At 59.0% G+C, this 22,151-nt stretch overlaps 2 protein-coding genes across 2 annotated transcripts; both read left to right on the forward strand.

Moving 5' to 3' along the window:
• The first annotated feature begins 761 nt into the window (after positions 1–761).
• Positions 762–16,037, forward strand: SYNPO (synaptopodin). The gene is made up of 4 exons (XM_042881390.1): positions 762–840; positions 3,803–4,262; positions 10,309–12,653; positions 14,155–16,037. The coding sequence occupies exons 2-4, from the start codon at positions 4,028–4,030 to the stop codon at positions 14,875–14,877; spliced, it is 3,303 nt and encodes a 1,100-aa protein (XP_042737324.1). The 5' UTR covers positions 762–840; positions 3,803–4,027; the 3' UTR covers positions 14,878–16,037.
• Positions 16,038–16,130: 93 nt separating this feature from the next.
• On the forward strand, positions 16,131–22,017 carry MYOZ3 (myozenin 3). The gene is made up of 7 exons (XM_042881392.1): positions 16,131–16,402; positions 17,116–17,191; positions 17,284–17,438; positions 17,585–17,647; positions 17,755–17,899; positions 18,212–18,383; positions 20,347–22,017. Exons 2-7 carry the CDS (start codon positions 17,161–17,163, stop codon positions 20,504–20,506), a joined length of 726 nt encoding a protein of 241 aa, XP_042737326.1. The 5' UTR covers positions 16,131–16,402; positions 17,116–17,160; the 3' UTR covers positions 20,507–22,017.
• The last annotated feature ends 134 nt before the right edge of the window (positions 22,018–22,151 follow it).

The following is a 22,151-nucleotide window of genomic DNA, read 5'->3' on the forward strand; positions in this document are numbered from 1 at the left end:
TGATGCTGAACTCACCCAAACCTGCCATAAATTTTCCCAGCTGCCCCCAGCCCGCCGGCCCCTTACCGCAGCTTTACGAGCTCTGAAGAGCCATAAAGGCCCTTTACTGGCTGCGTTATTTTTTTTTTTATTTCAAATTAGAGTGTGCCTGGATCAACACTGCACAAAGTACCAATTTACCACGGGCTGGCGTCCCGTGGGCTGACACCTCCTATAGGGGAAGAGGGAGCGATGCGCCATGCCAGGGTCTGCCAACGTCACTCCGATTTATGGGCAAGGGATTCCATGGAGGGAGATGGAGGGGGAAACAGCACAAGGGCACCCACCAGGGGTGTCTTCCAGCCTTGCTGCTCTTGGGGATGGCTTTGTGCCTTGGGGCGTGAGGTGAGATGGGGCACGAGTCACAGCGCCACAGGACTGGCTGTCCTCACTGTGTCTCCGAGGCAGGAGGGCAATGGGGGGCTAAGAGGGGTCCCACAGCCCCCCTGTTCTCATCCCTCCTTGCAAGTGTGTCTCTAAAACAGGGAGCTGCAATTAGGCCCCCCCTCCCCAGAAGAAGGGATGTGGGGGACAGGGGCCGCCTCCAGCTGTGCTGCGCTCCCTGCTGCCGCCGGCCCTAGAAGCACATAGGTGGTTAATGCCTTCAGCATGTATGAAATATCCCATATGCCGGGAAACAAAAGGGGCTCTGTGCTATTAAAGTTTCATTTCCCCGCTCCCCTCCTCCCGCCCCTCTCCCCCCTTTTCTCCCTGCCCTCCGCAGCGGCTGGAGCAGAGCAGGAGAAGAGAACTGAGCTGAGCTGCTGGCAGGGACCGGGTACGGGCACAATGGGGACACAGGTATGGGCACGGTGTGGGGAGCATGGCCACGGCCCCCGGGTGGGTGGCCACAGGGCTGCAGAGAGGGGGTTGCTTCTCGGAGGGAGAATGGGGATGGTGGGGATGGGGGAAGAGATGAGCGCGGTGAGCCTGGGTGCCGCCGGGCTTTCCCCAAGGGATGGAGGTACCATGGGGTACCAAAGGGTGGGAGGGAAAGAGGTTGGGGGAAGCAGGGAGAGCAGCACTGGGGTGCCTGCAGGCGGCAGAGCCACCCACGGGAGCAGCGGTGTCCCTGTCTCTGTCCCCATCTCCATCCCCATCCCTTTCTCTGTCCCTGTTTTTTGTCTCAGTGTCCCCTCCCTTGCCCCCACTCCTGTCCCTATCCCCATCCACAGTCCCCAGGGCTATGCAGGAGCCGTGCAGCATTTGGTTGTGTGGCCCCACTGCACCAATCCAGCAGGATCCTGAAGGGGTTAAGAGAGAAAAGCAGAGAAAGAAAACAGAGCACAGGGAGAGCCGGGCTGGGCCAGGGGCTGTCTGAGCTGCTGGGATGTGTCCTCAGCAGCTTCGTTTGGACTGCACAGCAATTTTGCCAGGATGAGGGCTGAGTGCTGAACATGCACTCACACACGTGCTGCTTTATGTCTCACACGTGTGGCCCCAGTCCCCAAATGCTCCCAGCTGTGATCCCTGCCACACACCTCGGTGGCACCTTGGTCTCACCTTGGTGGCACAGCACCCAAAATCTCCACCAAACCTGGTGCTTTTTGCTTCCAAATTGCCCCAAGAATGCCCCTGACAGCTGGGGTGGGGCTGTCCTCACCTCCAGGAAGCGTGGGGGACAAAGGGAGGCTGGGATCTGCCCTCACAGGGTCCCCAGGGAAGCAGTATATAGGACAGGCTGCCACCTGCCCAGTGCTGAGCAGGTCCTGCCCTGCCTGCAGTCATAGACAAGGTGCTGCGAATGGCATCATAAGTTCTGATGGCCCTGCTGAGGAGGACAGGGGACAGAGCGACCTGCCCTGGAGCATCCTCCAGCCCTGATGCCCACACATCCCCATGTAGCCCTAGCAGTGTTTGGGGACGCTGCAGTGGGGTCCTGGGGTGGATGGAATGGTGCTGGCAGCTCCCAGCAGCAAGGGACCGCAGGGAGCCTGGGGTGGTATTGGGTTGCAGCAGAGGTGACAGCAGCCGGGCACAGGGTGGCCCAGGCACAGCTCCAAGTGACAGCCACACCACAGGGACATCTCCGTATCAGTTGTGGAGGCAGCGTTCCCTTAAAGAAATAGGGTCCAATAGGGTCCTGTAGGGGTTTGCCCTTTGGAGACGCATCCCATCCTGGCCTTGTGCTTCACAGGGTCGGTGCCAAAGGATCCCTGAGAAATGCCTCATTACAGCATAAAGCAGCAGGTTTGGGGGCTCTTTGCCTCATGGTTCGTGCCAACAGTGCAGGAATGGTGCAGGAGCCCCTGTCCCAGGGTCCCCAGTGCCAGGAGCTGCAGTGCTGGAGAGGAGAGGCTGCGCTAAGCTGCCCCCATAGGACATTCAGCTGCTGGCACAGGGAAGGTGCAAAAATCCCCCGATGTATGGGTTGCACTCAGTCTATTTTGGAAAGGGAAGGCGCCGATCTTGTGACCGGAGCTGGGGACTGAAAGTCTGGGCAGCGGGGTCCTGTCTGAGTGACAGCGACCCTCTGCGTGACCTGGGGAAACCCGAGAGCATGCACACCACAGCCCCTCTGCTTACCTCCCTGGGCTCGTTGAGAGATGATGGAAACCGAGTGGAGGGTGGCGATGGGGACATGAGGCAGCATCCCTGGGCAGGGGAGCCCCACTGGGACGCTGCTTCTGCCCACACACCTGGAATGGGATGGGAGTAGGATGGGTTCCCTGTGTCCCCCACATCCTCTTGCAGGGTGTGGGGGGGCTCAGAGCTGGGAGGAGGGCTCTCTGCAGTGCTGGCAGCCTCAGTGCCAGCAGCGCCTGCCAAAAATCTGTGTGTGGGAGGTGGAAAGTTAACTTTAGTTTTCCTTTTCGGATGGGGAGGGGTGGCAGGTTGTGAGGAAGGCAGAGGGGGGTGCATGTCAGACCCCATTGAGTGGGAGGGGAGAGAGCAAGAGGTGTTCCTGCCGCCAGATTTAGTGAACATAGGGATATTTCCATGTATTTTTCACTCTTCCCTCCCCCGGCACCACTTGCAGCTCATGCCTTTAGGAGCAGCACAGGCTCCTCTTGCAGGGTTTTGCTGCAGGAGGGGCTTCAAAGCCACACTGCACACTGAGCAGCTCACCATCCCACAGCCTCTGGGTCCACAGGGCTGGGAGCTGGATGCTCACATCCCACCTGAGCACCCTTTGCTCCAGCACAGCAGCAGTGATGCACAGTGCTCCACAGAGCTCAGGATGGTCCCTGTGAGCCTGTGGGGCTCAGTGTGGGTGGTGGGTGCTGCCCAGCTGGGATCCCTCTGCAAAACCACATTGAACAGTGGTGGGAGGAGGGATTTCAGAAGAGAAAAGTGCAGGATGAGATCCTGAGCTCAACATGTGGTGCTGAGCCATCTCTGCTGGCATCACTGAAGTCCAGGCAATGGGGTTGGCTTTGGGTCGTGCAGAACCCTTCTGGACTCAGCGTGCAGGAATTTCCCCACAGTGCTGAGCCGCATCCTGTGCCGCGTGCTGATCCCTGCTCCCAACCCGTACCTTTCCTCTTGGCTGCAGTGCTGTGTGCTCTCATCACTCAGCAGTATTTCTGCTCGGCAGAACAGAGGGAAGTGACTTTGTCGGCGCTTGTCCCAGAGCTGTGAGTCATGCAATGGTTAAACACGGCCCGGCTTTGTGAGCTGGGTGCAGGATGGAGGTGGGAGCTGGGGCTCCTGCCTTGAGCAAGCATCAGCGTGAGCCAAACACAGCCCTGGGTTGGAGCAGAGGGGTGAGGTGCCCCATCCTTCACCTGGATTGCTCAGTGTTCCCCTTTCCTTTGCACAGGTCCTCTGTTGGGCTGGAAAAGAGAAAAGCACGCAGAACTCTCCTTGGTGACATTGCTCTGAAGACACGGAGCAAGGGACTGAGGAGTGAGGGCTGTGCCTGCTTCCTCCTCAGATGGAAGGGGACAACTCCAGAGAAGAGCCAGGCCTCAGGCCGTGAGCAGCCAGTTGGATCTTTGGAGTCACTGAGCATTGTCCCTGAGAGTGGAGAAAGGAAGCCGGCAGGATGCTGAAGGCACCGCTGCGACAGGAGAGCGACAGCGGGGACGTCCTGGACCCTGAGCAACCCACAGGCAGCGCAAACACCAAGCCTGCACCTTCCTCAGATTTCTGTTCCCCTAGTCCTGCCCCACAGCTGCCCCCAACAGCAGCCAGCCTCATGGACGACCCCAGCCAGGAGTGGAGGTTGGTGAAGATCAAGCGCGTCCTCATCGCTCCCTCCAGCGAGCCCAGGAAAGCAAGTAAGGACCCCTTTTCCTCCTGTAAAGCAGCTCAGCGTCATGGGGCTGCAGCATCCCCAGCAAACAGTGTGGTTGGGATTCCTCCCATGCAGGGCATTGGGTGCTGTGCTCTGGGGCTTTTTTATTTCTGGATGACCTCAGTGCCCTCAAAAATCAGAGGAATCTGTGCCATTCCTGAGGAGGGGTGGGGAGGAGCAGGTGGGTTCCCACAGTCTCCAAGAGCTGAGCAGGGCATAGGGGTGCCCCAGGGTTGGAGGCAGATCCTGGGGCGCTCTGTGGGATTTGGGCATCTCTCCTCACCCAGAACATGGCACAGCTGTGCTGCGTATGGGAGATGAGTCCGCATGGATGCTCCTGCTATGTGGCTTCAGGCCATCTCTATTTCAGGCCCCCATTTAGATATTAAGCACTTTATTTCAGGCTGGTCGCTCCCTGCGATGCTCCCTGAACGCTGCTTTGCTCCAGAGCCCTGTTTCACAGCCTGCCTTCCATGGGGACCTGAGCGTAGGCACCCAGATGGGGTTACAGCAGCCCCAGGGGGAGATGCTGACTCCCACTCCTCCCTGCAGCCATGGGACCCATCTTTAAATCCTGCTTCCACTGCTCTATTTCCCCCCCACCAGCTGTTATCTCAGCTGCAATGGCAGGTGTGCCACATCCCCGCTGGGAATGAGCCCTCAGGTGATGTTGTGGAGTAGTTTTCCCAAAGCAGCCCCTTTGCCCTGGGGACTCCAAATGGGCTTTCCCAAACCCATCTATCTTGGGGCACCGCTCGCCCTCACACCAGCAGCCCCTGGGAAGGAATGACAGTTTGGAGGCAGAAACCTCAGCCAAGCTCTTGGCTCAGTGCGGCCATGCAGCGTCGCATTTCATGGCTGCAGAAGGACTCAGAGCGTTTCCCATTTCTCCCTCTGTTTGGGATGGTGGATCTGCAGTGGGAAAGGTCAGGCCCAGCTCTGTCCGGGCTCAGCATTTTTCTATCCTGAGCAGCGATCCAGCAGTTCTGCTGCCAGCCTGGAATTTAAAGTAACTCAACAGGTTTGCTGGAAAGCGTTTGTCTGCCCCGTTTTCTCCTCCCCTTGAGTGAGATCACTGCCATCCGCTGCCTGCGTGACTGTCAGACTTTCCAGAGCCACTGGGCAGGATGACACTGAGGGTCCCAAGCCCTGGCAACAGCCCTACAATAACTCTGTGGGTCAGTGGTGCCAGGCTGGTTCTGGAGCTGGAGTAAAAGCCAAGCAGTAGGGCTACCCTTGTAGTGAGGTATTTGCAAGAGCATCCCCTAGAGGTGTTGGGGATCTGCTCCTTTTCTCCTTATCTGTCGATTTCTGAAGTCGGTGCATTCATCCCTGCCTCGATGCCTGCAGGAATGGCACAGGGAGCGCATCGCCGCTGCACCCACCCTGCAGGGTCAGCAGCCCCATCCAGCCTCATCTCCTGGCTGTAATCCGGCCCAGCGGCCCCAACGGGTTGGCACCTCTCGGGGAGCCCCGGGTAGAGGCACCAGCAGTGAGATGCAGGAGGCAGGACTGGTTTCTCTGTCTGGTGTGCAAATAAACAGAAGGTTTCGCTCCCTGGGGGATGCTGAGCTAGCACCGGGCTCCCTCAAAAACCAGAAAAACACAGAAAAGCAAAGAGCAGCAGGAAGAAAGGAAATTAGAAAGGCAAAAAATAAGGCCAGGAGCTCATCCGGGGGTGCAGACAGAGGGGGAGCGCAGCAGCGTTCAGGGCTCTGCGTGCTGCAGATGGGTCCCAGCGCTGTCACCATCGTGCCGGGGGGCTCAGGATCAGCGTGACCCCACTGTGCTCCTGGCGGGAAGGCAGGGAGGTAAGGAGGTGCTCGGGGCTGGGTTAGGGGGTGCTGAGAGATGGGTAAAGGGATGCTCGGGCTGCTCTCGCGGTTGCTCAGGGCAGATCCAGCCGGGCTGCGACGAGCAGGGCAGAGCCGTCGGAGCCGCCCTCGCTACCGGGATGGTGGCCCCGTCCCGTCGCATCCCGCGCGGTGCGGTGCGATCCGCTGTACCGGGGCGGTACGGGCACCAGCAGCGGCACCCCCAGCGGCCCCGGCCCGCCCGGCCCCCGCCCGCCGCCCCCCCGGGCCCGCTCCGAGGGCGGAGCCGCTGCAACTTTCCTGCCCGCCGCCTCCTCCCCTGGTGCAGTCGAGCGGCGGCGGCACCGGCACCGGCACCGCGGGTAGGAGCGGGGCTCGGGAGGCCCGGGGGAGACGGAGCCGGGAAGCGGGAGGAGAGCGGGGGGGCGGCGGGGAGGTCGGCTGGAGGCTGGGCCAGGGAGCGGGGTCATGAGGGTGAAGGGATCGGGGGGGTGTTTGAGAGGGATGCGAGGAGCTGGGGCTGCGGGGAGCCGGGGGTGCCCGGCGCTGCGTGGTGCTGGGGGTGTTCCCTGCTGCGGAGCCGACTGGGGTGCGCTGTGCTGCAGTTGTCTCTATAGAAATGAGTCCCACGCGTGCCCGTGCCTGTGTCCGTGGGTTGGGGCGGATCGCATCTCTCAGCTCTGCATCTCTCCTTTCATGCACTCTCCTCTCCACGGGCAAAGGACACACCAGGGCCACCGCTTTGCCCCGGTCCCCTTCTTGCTCTGCCTTGGGCACAAGCGGTACCCGATGATGTTCCCAGTGGTCCCACACCCAACCCTTTCTCCACTTTCCCTCCACTGGGAGATGGCAGCCCTATGACTTGCTGCCCCACGCTTGTGGGGTGATTTTAGGTAGAAGTGGGGCAAGTTCGGGTGCTGAGGGCCAGGCACAGCCAAGGCACGGCCAGGAGCCAGGAGCAGCACAGGGCAGCGGGGAGAAACCAGCTCCAAATCCAGCAAAGCCCTCATGGACGGAGCGCAGGGAGAACTTGCAAGCGAATCGAATTTTCTCGCTGTGCCAGATTTTGTTGCTGGCAGAGGAGAGGCCCCGTGCTCTGATCCTGCCTGGCAGCACAGAGCTGCTCCACTGCTCAGCTTGGGGATTCTGGGGTCTGTAGGGCCAGCACTGATGGAAACTTCATGGAGCTTTTATACCAGGAGTGCTGGAAGCTGGGAATGAGGCAGAAAATTGTCGTGTTTTAATCTCTGTATGTCAATTGTTCCTAGCCAGCCAGACTGCCTGCCTGCGCTACCCTTCTTGTTTTCCTGGCAGCAGATTATTTGGGATAACTGAGAGCTGGAGGGAAGAGCAGACTGAAATGTGTGCGTTTGTGTGCTCTGCAAAAAGCCCCGCACAGCTGTAGTTCAGGCAGAGGGCCAGCTGGCTTCCCTGCCCCAAACCTGCTCCGTGTCCAAAGCCCTCAGCATTTGGGTGCAAACAGCGGGTTCCCCATCCCCAACACTGCCTGGGGGCAGCTGGGGGTCTGTGCAAAGGTGGTGGAGTTGAGGTTTGTCATCTTTCTCTTGGCCTTGGATGCCCCTCAGCTCTATAGGGCTGGTGCTGGGCATGGGGTGACATCCTCTGTGATGCACCTGAGCATCCTGTGTGAGCCGGGAGTGGGGCTGGGATGCAATTCCCCCATCCCTACCAGGACATCTCATTGTCACACCCAGACCTGCACAGGGACAGCCCCCAGCTCACTGTCTTCTGTCATTGCTGTGTAATCCCACGGATGTGTTTCACCCTCCATCCCTGTGCGAAGAGACCCAGTGTTGGCATGGAGAGCTGAGCTGGAAGGAGGGCTTTTCTCATCTGGCCAGGAAGGGAGGGCTACAAAAATGCCTTTCATCACACTCATCACCCTCACTCTGGAGGAGAGAGCAGAGGGAAGGCTGACAAATTGGGAAGAGGCTGTTAAACATCGAGCTTTGGGGCTGTTGCTGGAAATACAGCAAGTGCCTATGTAGGTCAGTAGGTGTACATAGGCACAGGTCTGTATCTATACGTACAGAGCTACAGGCTGCTGTGGCCAAGGTAAAGTGCACTGCACTGATACGATGCTCTAGGTGCCCATGTGGCTGGTTGCACACACAGGATCCCAGTGATGCTGCACCTCCTTCTGCAGGATCACAGCGCTCAGGGATGTCCCTGCCGTGGGGTCAGAGTGCTGGCGGGGCTGATTCATTGCTCTTGGAGGAGGCTGGGACACTCAGGGGCAGGAGACGTTTCCTTCCCAAACAGCAGCCCGATGGCGAGCGGCGTGGGAAGGAAGGAAGAGCCACTCAGCCCTTGGAGCTGAGCTTTGGCCGGGGCTCCATCAGTGGCCAGAAGCTGGTTCTGTGCAGGACCACTCTGTGAGGTCCCAGTGCTGGTGTGGGGCTCAGCCGGCAGTTAGCCCAAGCCAGGACTTTCCTGGCCAAAGGCCGAGTCATCCCTCCAGCTCCGCGGACACCCCCACAGCCCCCCGGTGGCTATTAAAAGGCAGTAGCAAGAAGGAGAGGCTCCAGAACAGCTCTGCTGAGATCTTTGCTTCATAGGCGGCCCCGGCCTCCAAGGATGCTTGGGTCGGAGCGTGAAATGAGCAGACATCTGGAGCCTGCGGCTTGTTTCCCAACAGCTCCTCAGCCCCGTTTCCCCACTTCTGTACGGTGAGGGTGAGTGGAGGAGCGGGAGCCGCGGGGCTGGCGGCCCTCCAGGCAGCCCGGCCACAGGAAGCCGCTTCCCCGCTCTGTGCCGCCGCCAAAGCAAATAGAAATGTCGCATTCAACAATGCCGGCTGCGGACGGGGAGAGCTGGAACGCCCGCTGCGGATGGGCTCGTCGCTTCCAGGAGGGTTTGCAATGGTATTTCTGCCTTTTTCTCCTCTTGGCACAACTAAATCCCACTGCTAGGCCGCCCTAAAGCTTGGCGCGTCCATCCTTCTCCTCTCCGGTTGGTTCCTCCAGGCCGGCCGAGAGATGAGCGGGTCAAATGGCTGCAAACATCCTACAGATGTGACTACAAGGGATGGGCGGATGGATGGAGGGTGATGGGGAGGGGATACCCAGCTCGCAGCAGCTTTCTCACCCCACCACGAGCTCTCTGCAAGGATTTGGCTTAGTCATTCATCCTTTCCTTCGCTGGTAGGCTGAACCATCGCTTAAAATATCCTGGAAGGCTCCCAAACAGCACAGAAGGCAAGAAAATGAAAAACACATGAAGGGAAGGGGAGTGGACGCTGCCTGCGCCCAGAGGAGCTGGGATCGGCCACCCACCTCTGTCCGGGTGTGGATGGGGCCCTCGTGGCAGCGTTCCTGGACACGATGCGTGGACCCCGTCGTGAGGAAGGGCTCTGGGGGCTGTTTGGTGGCACTGCCCTTCCCAGTGGCCATGGGCGTTTCAGGGCACGCTCATAGGAAATGGCTCACCCCGAGAAAATGCGTTCCCGGCAGCTCCACATCCTCTCGGTGTTTGGGAAGGGCTTTGGCCCTGACCTTTTGGCCAGAGCTGGAGGAGCCCGGCGGCTCTCGGAAGACTTTCAGCGCAGTTAGCAGACGCGCGGCCGGCCGCTTTTAGCACTTTTATGGGCTCCGAAGGAATGGGGCTGGCGCGTTGCTGCGGGCTGCGTGTCGGGTCGGGATCCTGCCCAGCTCCTGTCGGCTGCTGCCATCTCGTGTTGCTGCACACGTACTTGCCGGGTTCACACGCACCGGTCCTATGGCAAAGTGATGAGGCTGGGTTCGCTCTCCTGCATTTGTGGGGCTGTGCATCATCACGTGGGGAGAGGGCTGGGGGGACGTTTTCCGTGCCCCGTGTGTGTTTGAGCCACGGGCTGAAATCCTGTGAGCTGCAACCTGAAACCTCCTGAAGCCTTTTGAGAAATTCCTTTCCAATACGGTCACTGGGATCAGCGCGCAGAGCCCAGGGAGATAAACTGTCCTGCGGAGTGAGACGCAGGGATGCTCCCCTCTGCCCTGCTGGGTGGGAGGAATGGTCCCATCTGCCTCACGGTGGCTGTCTTCTGGGCTTCAGAGGTTACTCCCAGCAGGAACATGTCTATGCAGCACTAGGCAGCGCACCCAGCTGCAACAAGGCTGGGCTGGAGGGGAGGCATCCTTGAGTTCAGGGTGCTGGGGGCACTCCAAGGAGGGGCTGAGCCCTGCTAACCCCCTGCTCCTCTCTCTCCTCACCCAGGTCTCTCCCGCAGCTCCAGCCTCTCTGAGAAGGAGCTGAAAGAGGCAAAAGCGCGGAGCCGCAGGATCGTGGCACAGCTCACCACGGCACCCAGCCCCAGCTCCAAGGGCGTGCTGCTCTTCCACCGCCGCAGGCAGCGCATCGACGGGCTCACTGGGACTGGCACAGGGCATGGCACGGGGCTGCCGCTGAGCCTGGGGACACAGCGAGGGGACATGGAGACGGGCGAGGGGCACGGCAGCCAGGGGACGCTGGGGGAGAAGGAGGACGTGGCATCTCACCGGGAGTCCCCTACTGAGGCTCAGCAAGTCCCACTGAGTATCTACCTGAAGGAGAACATGGCACTGGCTGCTGCCAATGGTGTGCACAAGGAGAAGGTGGAGAGTGAAGTGGGAGGGGTCCAGGGGGCACAGGACAGCTTGGGGACAAGAGTAGTCACTCCTGCCCCACCAGAGAGCGTGTGCATTCCTAAGCAGAAGAATGGTGAGGTGCCCAGTCCGCCTGTAGTGACAGACAATGCACCCATGGGGACGGCCAGCATGGCCATGGGGACAGCTGGCACACCTCTGGGGACAGAAAGTGCATCCATGGGGACAGCCACCATGCCTGTGGTGACAGCCAACATGACTGTGAGGAGAGCCAGCACGCCCATAGGGATGGCTAGTACACCTGTGGTGACAGCTAGTGCACCCATGGTGACAGCCAGCGTACCTACTGGTGTGGCAGTGGCCAACACAGCCGTGGTGACAGCCAGTGCGCCCATGGTGTCAGCCAACATAACCACAGGGACACCCAGCGTCCCCATGGTGACAGCCAGTACTCCCACTGGGACAGCCAGCATGCCCATAGGGACAGCCAGCACCCATATAGTGACAGCCAGCGTGCCAATGGGGACAGCCAGTACACCCATGGTGGCAGCCAACATACCGATGAGGATGGCCGAGGCAGCCACGGGAATGGCCAATGCACCCATGGGGACAGCAAGTCCACCCGTAGTGACATCCAGTGCACCGGTGGTGACACCCAGCATACCCACAGTGACGGCCAGCACACCCCCAGGGACGGCTCCCCCAGCCACGCGGGCACAGAGCGGGGCTCAGGGCAGGCAGTACTACGAGGTCCAACTCACCCTGGCCAAACCCAAGCCGGTGAAGAACCGCACGGCGCGGCCATTTGGCACCCAGACACCCCCTGGGCTGAGCCAGCCTCCGGAGCGAGACCCTGGTGCTGAGCCCCCACCACCCACCTATGCAGAGACGCTGGGCAGCCCACCCCCGCTCAGCAGGGTCCACTCGCCCCCCACCTACTCGACCCTGTACCCCCCTGGGGAGCAGAAGGCGCTGCCAGGCCCCGGTTATGGGCTGGCGGCAGTGGTCCCCTTGCCCAAAACGGGCATCCTGGAGGAGTCGGCGGCACGTAGAGGCCACAAGAAGTCCATGTTCACCTTTGTTGAGAAGCCCAAGTTGGGCCCCAACCCCGACCTGCTGGATTTGGTGCAGAGCGCAGACATCAGGAAGAAGCAGAAGGAGCATGGGGATCCCGGTGCTGAGGATGAGCCCTTTGCTTTGGGGGCTGAAGCTGCCAACTTTGTCCCCACCAGCGCATCCAGGCCTGTGCAGGCCCTCCCGGTGCCCAATGATGCCCCAGCATGGTCCTCCTGCCTCAAGTCCCCCATGGTGAAGCCGAAGCCGAAGCCGCAGCCCAGCCACAACCTGAGCGAGGCCAGAGGGAAGGGGGCTGAGCTCTTTGCCCGCCGACAGTCCCGCATGGAGAAGTTCATCATCGAGGCTCCCTCCCGGCCCGAGCTGCCACGCTCCCCATCGCCCACCATGTCACTGCCTCCCTCCTGGAAGTACGATGCCAACGCTTGCCTGTCACCCATGGTCTCCAGACACCCCCCCAGGAGTCCCTCCCAGCCCTCCAAAACCCCCCCTGCCTCTCTCTATGGCAACAACCCGATGGAGAACGAAGTGGAGCTCTCCAAGCACCAGCCCTACCAGCTCCAGCCTTCGCTCTTCATCCTCTCCCCGTCCAAAGCTCCAGCGAGGTCCATGCCACCACCCAGACCCTCACCTCCCAGCTCTTACTCCTACCCACAGCACACCTCCTGCCCCACCTCCCCGCTGCCTCCGTCCCCCATTTGGCAACCTCCCACCACACACGGGGCCGCTTCCAGCCTTTTCCCCAGCAGCACCGGTGCTGTGCCCATGACTCACGGTGCCGGAGGCGGTGGTGCAGAGCTGCTGCTGGCATCGCCGTGCCACGGGCGCTCCCCTCGAGCCAAGGGTGGCTTCCAGGCGCCTCGACCCTCCTACTCCACCAGGAACGCAGGGATCGAGCCACAGGTGTGGAAGCCTTCTTTTTACTACAAGTAGAGAGCAAATGCGGGCAGATATTGGGCTCCCCTCCAGCTGGCCAAACCCTCGAGCATTGCCTGGGGGGGGGGGTGCAGAAAGCCAAACCGACCTGTGAAAGGGGGACGAAAAATTGAAAGACAAAATGAAGTAGCGCAGTGGCTCCCAGAGCCCAACCCTAGGGCAGTGCTATGGGGTGAGGACGCGATGCTGAGCCCCAATGGGGCAATGGGAGCTGTGTGTCTGTGCCAAATGGGGCCGAGTCTGCAAAGCAAAATGCATGGACAGGAGCACGGCTGACCCGCAGCACCTCCGTGGCTTTCTCTCTTCTCTTGCCTGGAAACTTTACGGAGCACTCTGGCTCTGCCTCGATCCTTTTCTCACCTTCTGCACTTCCAGATCTCCAAACCAAAGCGTGGCCAAGGGGACATTCTGCCCTCCCACCGCACTGTGCCTGCTCCTGTCTCTTCTGCTGCACCTTTGAGATCTGTCTCTATTTGCTCCCACACCACAGAGAGAAGCCTCTTCCCCACCATGCAGGTGGCACTGGGGTTACGCTGTGGTCCCTGTACATCCCAGTGCTCCCTCATCTCCCTCCAGTCCAGAGGGGTGATTTGTTGCTTAGACTGATGCTGTGTTGTGCCAGGCTCTCAGCTGCTCTGCCTGATCCAGCCTGGCAGCAGCCAGCTGACAAATGCTGCTGCAGCTGGGCAGCTCAGTGCTGGAGTGGGCTGCTAGCAGGGCTGGCACAGCCAGGAGCTGAGGGTCTGCATGGACAGGGCTCAGTGCTGGAGCTTTGGAGGCATCTGCAGGGCCTGACAGCTCAAGCTCTTACCATGGGATGCACCAGCAGACGTGCCCCTTGCCCAGATGCTGGCTTCCTCACATCCTATGGCCACGTGCCAAACCCATCCTGCACAGCAGGAGGATGAGGTTGGGGCAGGGAGGTGCCTGGTGGAGGCAGGGAGGTTCTTGCTGCTCTCTGCATTAACAAGTTGCCTTTCAACTGTGCTTTTATTTCTCCTGCATTTTTCCCCCTTCCTCTTTCTCAATACACTCACGTTGCACTATCAAACCTGTCTTTTCTCTTTCCTGCTGGCTCAGGAGGAGCTGCGGGGCGGCAAAGCTTGGCACCGGGGGCTCTGGTGAATCAGCACATAGTGAGACCCTGGATCATGCATGGAAACAGATGATCTTTAAGGTCCCTTCCAACCCAAGCCATTCTGTGATTCTGTATTTGGGTAAGAGTGATGGACTGTGGCTTGGCTTCCCTCCGTGGCTCAATAATAGCCCCATCTACATGGGCAGTGGCAGCAGAGCAGGGCAGAGGTGTCCCCGCGTGCCCACACCAATGGAACTTTGCTTCTGTCTCCAAAAAAAGCCCCTTGGGAGGGAACATTAGAGTTGCTCCCCTCTCACCCTTATTCCCCGTCACCGCTGCTAGGTCTCCAAGCAGTGTCGGGGGACTCTAACGCACTCTCTGTCCCCGCAGGAAAGGCGGCAGTCCCTCCCCGCCTCGCCCACCTGGACCCCGCGGCTGGCGCGGCACCAGGGCAGCCAGGACGGCTGGGCCAGCCCCGTCTCGGTGCCCGAGCTGGAGCAGGGGCCGCCCCGGTCCCCGCCCTGGAGCGAGCGCTCTCTGTCCCCGCAGCGGCAGGACGCCGAGCCCCGCGCCAGCCGCCAGATGCAAGCGCGGCTCGCCAGGAACATCATCAACGCAGCCCGCAGGAAGAGCTCCTCTCCCAAACCCCTGGGGCCGGAAGGCTCCCGTCCCTTCACCCCCCCGGCCGTGGTTCCCCCCGGTTTGCCGCAGGGGTGCAAAGCCGCTGCCCCGCAGCGGGCCCGCAGCGTGCTGGCTGCGCCGGGCAGCCCCTCGCCGTCGCACAAATCGCCCCTCACAGAGGGGTCCTGTGCCTCCCCCGGGGTGTCCCGAGCCACCTGGGCAGAGGGCCGCCGGCTTCTGCTGCCACCGAGCCCGGCCGGGCCGTCCCCCACCCCAAAGAGCCCTTTGCCATCGCCGGTGGTGGGCGCACGCTCCCCGGCCAAGCGCTACAGCTCCCGGTCCCCGACGGACTCGGACGTCTCCATCGACTCCGAAGATTCGGGAACCAAGAGCCCGGGCATCCACAGCTTCAACCTGTGTCCGCGGGGCTGGAGCGGGAGCCTGAGGCTGAAAGCGGGGGGGCTACCGTCGGGGGCCCCCTGCACTTCCTAGAGCAGCCCCAGCTACGCACACCGCTTGGGGACGGGGCAGCCCCCGCGGTGCTACCCGTGGGATGGGTGACAACGCCCTCGGTGCTGGTCCCCAGGCACGGAGAGGCTCTGGGCTGGGGGTGCATGGGGTGGCCTCGTCCCTATCAACGTATCTCCGGGGTCAGACACCTCCTGCCTGCCCACAGCCCCGTGGCTCAGAGCTATTTTTACCACCCTAACCTTTCGGGGCAGGACTGCGTGCTCAGCACTGGGCACAGGGCAGCTGGCAGTGGGACCATCCCTGTGCACAGTGCTGGGGGGGCACAGCCCGGCACCCCACGGCTCAGCTTTCTGGGGGTGGCACAGCACGGTTGGGGCACCCTGCCCAGCCCTGCTTGGCAGCCCGGCTGCTTTCAATTGAAACCAGATTTTGGGGGAGGAGAAGTGAATATTTTATCCTCCACACCTCCAAATCTTCCTTGCTTTTATGTTTTTTTTTTTTCTTTTTTTACTTTTGATCCCCTCCTGAAGGAATGTCCCCTAAATTCTTCCTTAGTGATAACGAAGATATCCAGAGTTATTTATTGCCATGCCAAGGGGACAATGGACATGTTGCCTCCCACTGCCCGGGCAGAGGGGGCCAACGCCAACCCCCGTCATTGTCCCCATCCCTGTCCCCATGGAGGGACATGGTAGGGACGGAGGGTAGTGCAACGGGGGGAGATGAAGGCATGCAGAAGGCAGAAGTGCAGGTTGCAGAAGGCTGGGAGGAGGTCTGGATGCAAGTGTGAGGGTTTAGGGACAGGTCAGTGTCTACATGGGAGCTTCCTTGCAAGAGGCTGAGCTCCCTGGAGCACAGCAGCAATGGTAAGTGATGGGGAGAGGGGGCAACGGAATGGGCACAATTACAGGGCAGAGCCTGGGGAGTGAGGCAGGGAGAGCTAAGGCTGCAACTTCAGGGAACCGGGAGGGTGCAGCCCTGGCACCAGCGAGAGCAGCAAAGGAAAAGGGGGGGTGGTAGCAGGGCACGGTGCCTCTTAGGGGAGCCCCTGTCCCCCTATCCCTTCCCCTGGGACACACTGTGGTAGCAAGCATCTTTGTCCCCTGGGTTCTGCAGCCACCGCGCCCCGCCTGCGCCACGCACATGTATTGCCAGCTCAGAAATAAACTGCCGCTATCCCACCCGCCTGCCTGCCTGCTTCCGACCGTCCCCAGGTGCCCGAGTGCACGCAGTCACCTCCTGCTCACAGCCACCACCCTTGCCTGGGGTCTGTCCCCAAGGCTCAGCCCCGCGCAGTGCTGGGGTGGCACCATCCCTGTCCCCGAGGCTCAGCCCCGCTCCGCCCCTTTCTCAGCCAGAAATAACCGTTGCTCCGCAGCCGGACCTCGGCATCCCGGCCAAAGCCCAGCAAGGGGCGAGCGGCAGAAGCTCAGGGTGCCAGCTGGGGCCACCCAACACTGCTGGCTGAAGCCATACTGTGTCTTTGTACACAGTGCAACCACAGGGCATCCTCAGCTCCTGTTACCACAAGGAATCCTCTGGCCAGGTAGGGGATTGAGGTGCCGCGCTCGGGCCAAGGGATGGGTGGGTGCACAAGGCTTGGGGACAGCCCAGCCTTGGGGTCCTGGTGTGGTCCCCCTAATGGGATGCAGCAGACAGGGCCAGGAAAAGGTTTGCAGAGGAATGAGCCGTTCCCTGTTCCTCCTGCTGCTGCCAGTTGAGGATGGGCAACGTCGGAGCCAGAACTGGCGAAGAACCACATGCCATGCACCATGCAGCCACAACCTGGGAGGAACCAGAGCTGCCCAGGGCTCCTAGGGGAAGGGGACAACCTGAATCCCCACTCACACACAGGCTGGGCTCCTCGGTTCCTCACCCTAAGGGGTCAGAGTTGCAGATCCTGCAGCCAGCAGCTGAAAATAGCTCTGCTGAGGCGAAGGATGGGAACAGCCAGGTCCCACAGTGCTGCTCCCAGTGGGGCTCAGGGGTAAGGACGCCTTGCTGCAGGCAGTGCTGGGCATATTTCTGCCCTAAAGGAAGACAAAAAGGAAATCAGACACAGGATAACTCCAGGCTTCCCAAAGGGGTTCTGGTTGCAGTGAAAGGGGGGGGCGACAGATGCAAAGATTGGGGTGGGCATACAAAAACACAGCTCTGCTCACATGTAGGGCATCCCCGGGGCTCTGAGCATTCCCAGTGCTGCCGTGGGGAGAAGCTTCCCATGCCCAGCCGTCACCCAGGGCCATCTTTCTCTTGCAGTCGTCCTCATCCCACAGCTCTGCCTCAGGAGCGTGGCAGCAGGCGATGACCATCATGAAACCGGATCCTGGAGATGGTAAGCAGAGGGCACACACACTGCCAAGCCCCGATAGCAACCCCCATCCTCACAACAAGGTCCTCATCTGTGCTCTCCCCTCACATCCTCAGCACCCGAGCTGGACCTGGGCAAGAAGATGAGCACACCACAGGATGTGATGCTGGAGGAGCTCTCCCTGAGCACCAACCGTGGCTCTCAGCTCTTCCAGCAGCGGCAGAAGCGGATGCAGCGCTTCGTCCTTGAGCACCCCAGTGGTTACAGGAAGGTGTGTGCCTGGCTCTGGGTGGGGTGGTGTCCCCCACTTCTTGTAGGAGATGGCTCAGTGGGCTGGGTGCACAGCATGGTCCAACATCCCACTCACAGCACGGGGATGGCAGCACAGCTCTGAGCCCTGTCCTCCCCTTCTTGCAGCCCTCAGGGCCAGCTGGCTCACATGGCACCGAGAGAGGAGAAGGAGCAGCCAATGAGTGGACAGTGAGTAGACAGCATCAAAGATAGCATCAAAGTGTTCCTGCTTGCATCCCTTGCTCCCCTGTTTTGGGCAGCTGGGCAGGCTGAGCCCCCAACCCTTCCACCCACAGGCTGGGAATGCTGAGGGCCAGCAGAGTTTTCACTCCGAGCTGCACGTGGCAGTGTCACCCCATGGTGAGCCTCCCGAGGTGCCCAAGAAGACGGAAAAAGTCTTGCACATGATCAAAGTCCTCAATCCAGATTCTCTGGCGCCAGGTAAGCTTGCATCCCAAATCTGACCCTGTTGTGATCTCCATGCAGTGCTATAGGACAGATGGGCAGATGGGCAGTGCACCATGGTCGTCCCTCAGAGGACGTGATTTGAATGCTGTGCTTTCCCTTCCCTCCCTCCCTGCCCATGGGGGACAGCCCCCAGCCAGGAGTGAAGAGGTCCTCATCCCAGATATGCCACAAGCTCTGCACGTGCCCTGGAGTCTGCAGAAAGCCAGTGTTGCCACACAGCCCCTTGGATTTACAGATATATAAATATAGCACTGTTTTCATATGTATGTAACCCTCTCCCCACAGGGTACTCAACCCCTCTCAAAGAGGTGCCCCCAGAGAAGTTCAATGTCACCGCCATTCCCAAGGGCTACCGCTCCCCGTGGCATGGACATATGGGTGACAAGGACAAGGCTGTGGGCATTGAGAGCCAGCTGCCCATGAAACTCCCATATGGGGATTTCATAAACTTCAACAGGTAAGGCTGGATGAGGTGTGGGCAACCCCAGTCTGGGGCACCTCCATCCATCCATCCATCCATCCATCCATCCATCCATCCATCCATCCATCCATCCATCTGTCCACCCTATTGGGTACCCTCAGGGACACCTGCTGAAGCTTGCAGGGCTTGTTCTCATTCCTGGAGAAGGGTTCTCTGATGTTCTCTGTCAAACTGAGCTCCCAGCTGGGTGGAGGAGTGGCACAGGCAGCACCAAATCTCCCTCCTAATTTTCTTAAGGTAGCCAAACAGCTGCTGGAAGCACGGGGGTGCAAAGGTTAATCTTCTCACAAGGTGCTAAGAGGTCACCAGCTCCTTTCCAAACACCTGTTTGGGACAGAAGGCTCCAGGCATGCTGCTGGTGGCTCAGCCTGGCAAGCTCTGTGCTCTGTAGCTGCTTCCAGCAAAGCTCAGCTGCTGTGTCCCCTGCGTGCCTCCCAGTTACAACAGGGGCAAGGTTAGCACCTGGAACGGGCACTGCCAAGGAAAACCTACCAGCATTTGGTGGCCATTCAGGAGATCTGGTGGTAGAGGCAGCCCACAGCTTCCCAGCTATTCACCTCCAGCGCTGTGGTGCAGTAACAGCAGGGAGCTGCTGTAAACACTTGGCTCTTTCCTTTCAGCATTTACCCATCTTCCTGCCTCAGTATTTATTTACGGACAGAGACTCAAGCAAGGGCATGTTTCTGAATGATGCTCTACCCTGCACCATTTCTCCCCTCTCACACGCTGCCTTTCTATTTAAAGCCTTGAACTGTTATTTAATACAGATTGATGCTAATTTAACACCGAGCCTCTCACCACCTCCTCTAATTCTTCACTGAGGCATGAAGATTCAAGAGAGCCAATCTGCTTTCAACTTGGGCTTGTCATGATCTTCCAAGCTGTTGGCTTTTAAATTACTTCTCAGTTCATCAAATACCAAACTGCAGAAAAACATGCTTTTTGGAACAGAGCAGCCAGTGAGAAGCCAGCAGCCTTGCCTTGAGCTTGGTGAATCCCAGCACAGCTCACATGTGTCACGGGGCAAGGCAGAGTTCACCATCTCAACAGTAACTGCTTTAAAGCAGACTGATTTCTTCTCAGCTTTCATGCTGTGAAGCACAGACCTTCAGCCAGCTTGCTGAAGTTTGCTACCTTAAGAGAGAGTGAAAACAAAGCTCTGAAAGTGACTCTGAATGGGACAGAGACAGCTTCCCAACCGGCCTCTCATTTACCTTTCCCCTCTTGTTTCTCCCTGGGACGCTGTTGCAAAACAGTGCCACGTTGCTCATGTTCACGCAGCGCTACCCAAAGCAAACACTCCCAGCTCTGCCTTATTGATAGATGAGCCCCAACGCAGTGTTCCAAACCCAACATTCCTGGCTTTCTGGGGGCTGGCACTGCTCACCCCGCTCCCTTCCGACATTTCTCCAGAAAGGGATGACAGCTCTTTGCCCCCGCGCTGCTCCTCCTGTTAGTCAGAGCTCAAGAGCCCTCCCAAAAGGCGAGGTGGAACAAGGGCCAGGAGAAAGCCATTTGCCTGAACATGTGCTAGAGCGATCAGGAGGCGGCATGAGGAGCCTCAGCCCCTGCAGAACGCATTAGCTGTGAACAAGCTGCTGTCTGTAGACCAGAGGGTCTCTCTCAATGTAACCCCTTTTCACATCTCATGAAAACAGACTGTGGTAAACGCACCAGCAGGCTCCCTCCCTCCCTCCCCAGTACAGCCATGAGCACTCACACACCAAGAAGCGCTACCCTGGCCTGCCCAAACTTGAATGCAGCTTCACTCTGTACAGAAGTACACTGCTGAGCAAGCAGAGTGCGAGAGCATCCTGGGAAGCTATTGCTGTGCTGCTGGGCTTGTTGAATTAAGGCTCCCAGAGCTGCTTTACGCATTGCTTTCAAAACATGCACACCATCTACTGCAGTGCTGAGTTCACCCTCTCTTGTGCCACAGGACTCCCACCCCATTTGACAAAGCCCAGCTCAGCGACCTCTTCTACGTGCCTCCTGCCGAACTGGACCTGAGCATTCTGGAGGTGATCGCCCGCAGACCCAACTTCAACAGAGTCCCTCAGGGCTGGGCACGAGTTCTGCCTGAGAGTGATGAGCTGTAGCACCCACGCTCCCTTCCCCATCGCCACGGATGCTTTTCTCGCTAGAGTGAACCATACTTTGCACAGCAGGGGAGAGGGGATGAAATCTTCCTGCCTGGCACTTGGTGAAAGTCAAGCTAGCGGTCTCGCGTTGTCATTCTTTTCTATGGGATTTGAACAAGCTCAGGTCTGGGACCATTTTGAATTCTCCCCACGCCAGTCACTGTCACAAGGACGTTTAGCGCTAAGCTGAGCAGCCAAGTTCTCACCGCCGATGCAAGGAGATCCCTGTGAGCTCCCACCGCCGTCACCGCACAAAAATCCTGAGCAGGCTGTTCTCCCCCCCGTGCTTTGGAAAATGGCAGGACCACCAGCTGCAACGCACCGAGCAGCTTCACTGCTTGCTGACACACAGAGCTGCTCTGACAGGTGGCGTCTTTGCGGAGGAATTCCATCTTAAGGACAACTCTTCATCTGCCATTCTGCTCGGGACAGCGAGAGCTGAGTGCTGACAAACTCCAGCAGAACAAGTCACCAGAGGCACGGGCATGTTAAATGCAGTTATGGGGCTGGACAGCAAAAGCAAATGATGAACTGGTGAGCTGCCTGTTTACCAACACACGTACAGCACAGCTTGGAGACGAGGAAAAGGTCAAGAGCTGGAAATCTGTGCCATTTCCTTAAACTACTGGCCAGCTTCAGGTGTTATTTTCTCCTCCTTCCTCCTATCTGCATGCCTTAAGATCAAATTAAGCTCTTCAATCAGCTTATGTCAGCTTGGCCTCATACAGCTGGTAAGGATCAGACCCTGCTGGACCAGACACACTGCAGAGCTGCATGGGTCACAGATCTGAATGCTACTGCCAGGGTGTCTGAGTAGCTTCAGCATCCACAGGGAGGAACAGCAGCACAGCTGTGCCCCTGCTGCAACCCCGGGCCTCTCCATACTGTGAGTACCAGCGGTGAGGATTTGACTACAGCAACTTTCCCAGCAGTGACAGGCAGTGGGACGTGCAGCTAACAGCAGCACCCAGCACAGCCATCCACAGCACCTGAAAAGTCCTGCTGAGCGCTAACAAAAACCTGTAACGCTTTCTACAACTGCTTTTGTCAAGTTCTTCATGTCACCTTTATTTAACCGTGTGATAAAAGGAGCATTGGGATAAAAGTGGGTTTTTTTCCTACACCACTGTGGTTAAACCAGTAAATTTTGGTGTAAAATGCAGCGAACAGCTGCCTCGCTGATAAAAGATATTTTTGATCCATGGATGCATAGAGGAAATCCCAAACAGAAGTTCTGCTGCAGCAACGCATCGTACAGGCAGGAAACTTGCATTGCTGTTTTTCCCACAGAAGCACGAGGGGATGAGCAAATGGGACGAAAAAAGGGCTATTCCTTTAACATTATACACTTGCAACGCACAACTTCTGGCCTGTTCTAAACCCACCTCTCTTCCCTTTGTCCATCAGCTGAAGAAAATGCTTACTTGTGAGGATTTGGTTAGAAAATAAATTAATTGCCATCACGTAAAGCTTGCCCGAGTTCTGTCTGCAGCACTCATAGGCCCTGCCTGGAACCCTGGGGCCACAGCAGCAGCAGCAACAGCAGCAGCTGCCCTCCTGACCCACCAACGTGCCCCAGCCTCCCCCAGCGCTGCCTCTCACC

The sequence above is a fragment of the Lagopus leucura genome, unplaced genomic scaffold (genome assembly GCF_019238085.1).
Source record: "Lagopus leucura isolate 7727_CA_CO unplaced genomic scaffold, USGS_WTPT01 Super-Scaffold_100030, whole genome shotgun sequence".
NCBI classification, from domain to species: domain Eukaryota; kingdom Metazoa; phylum Chordata; class Aves; order Galliformes; family Phasianidae; genus Lagopus; species Lagopus leucura.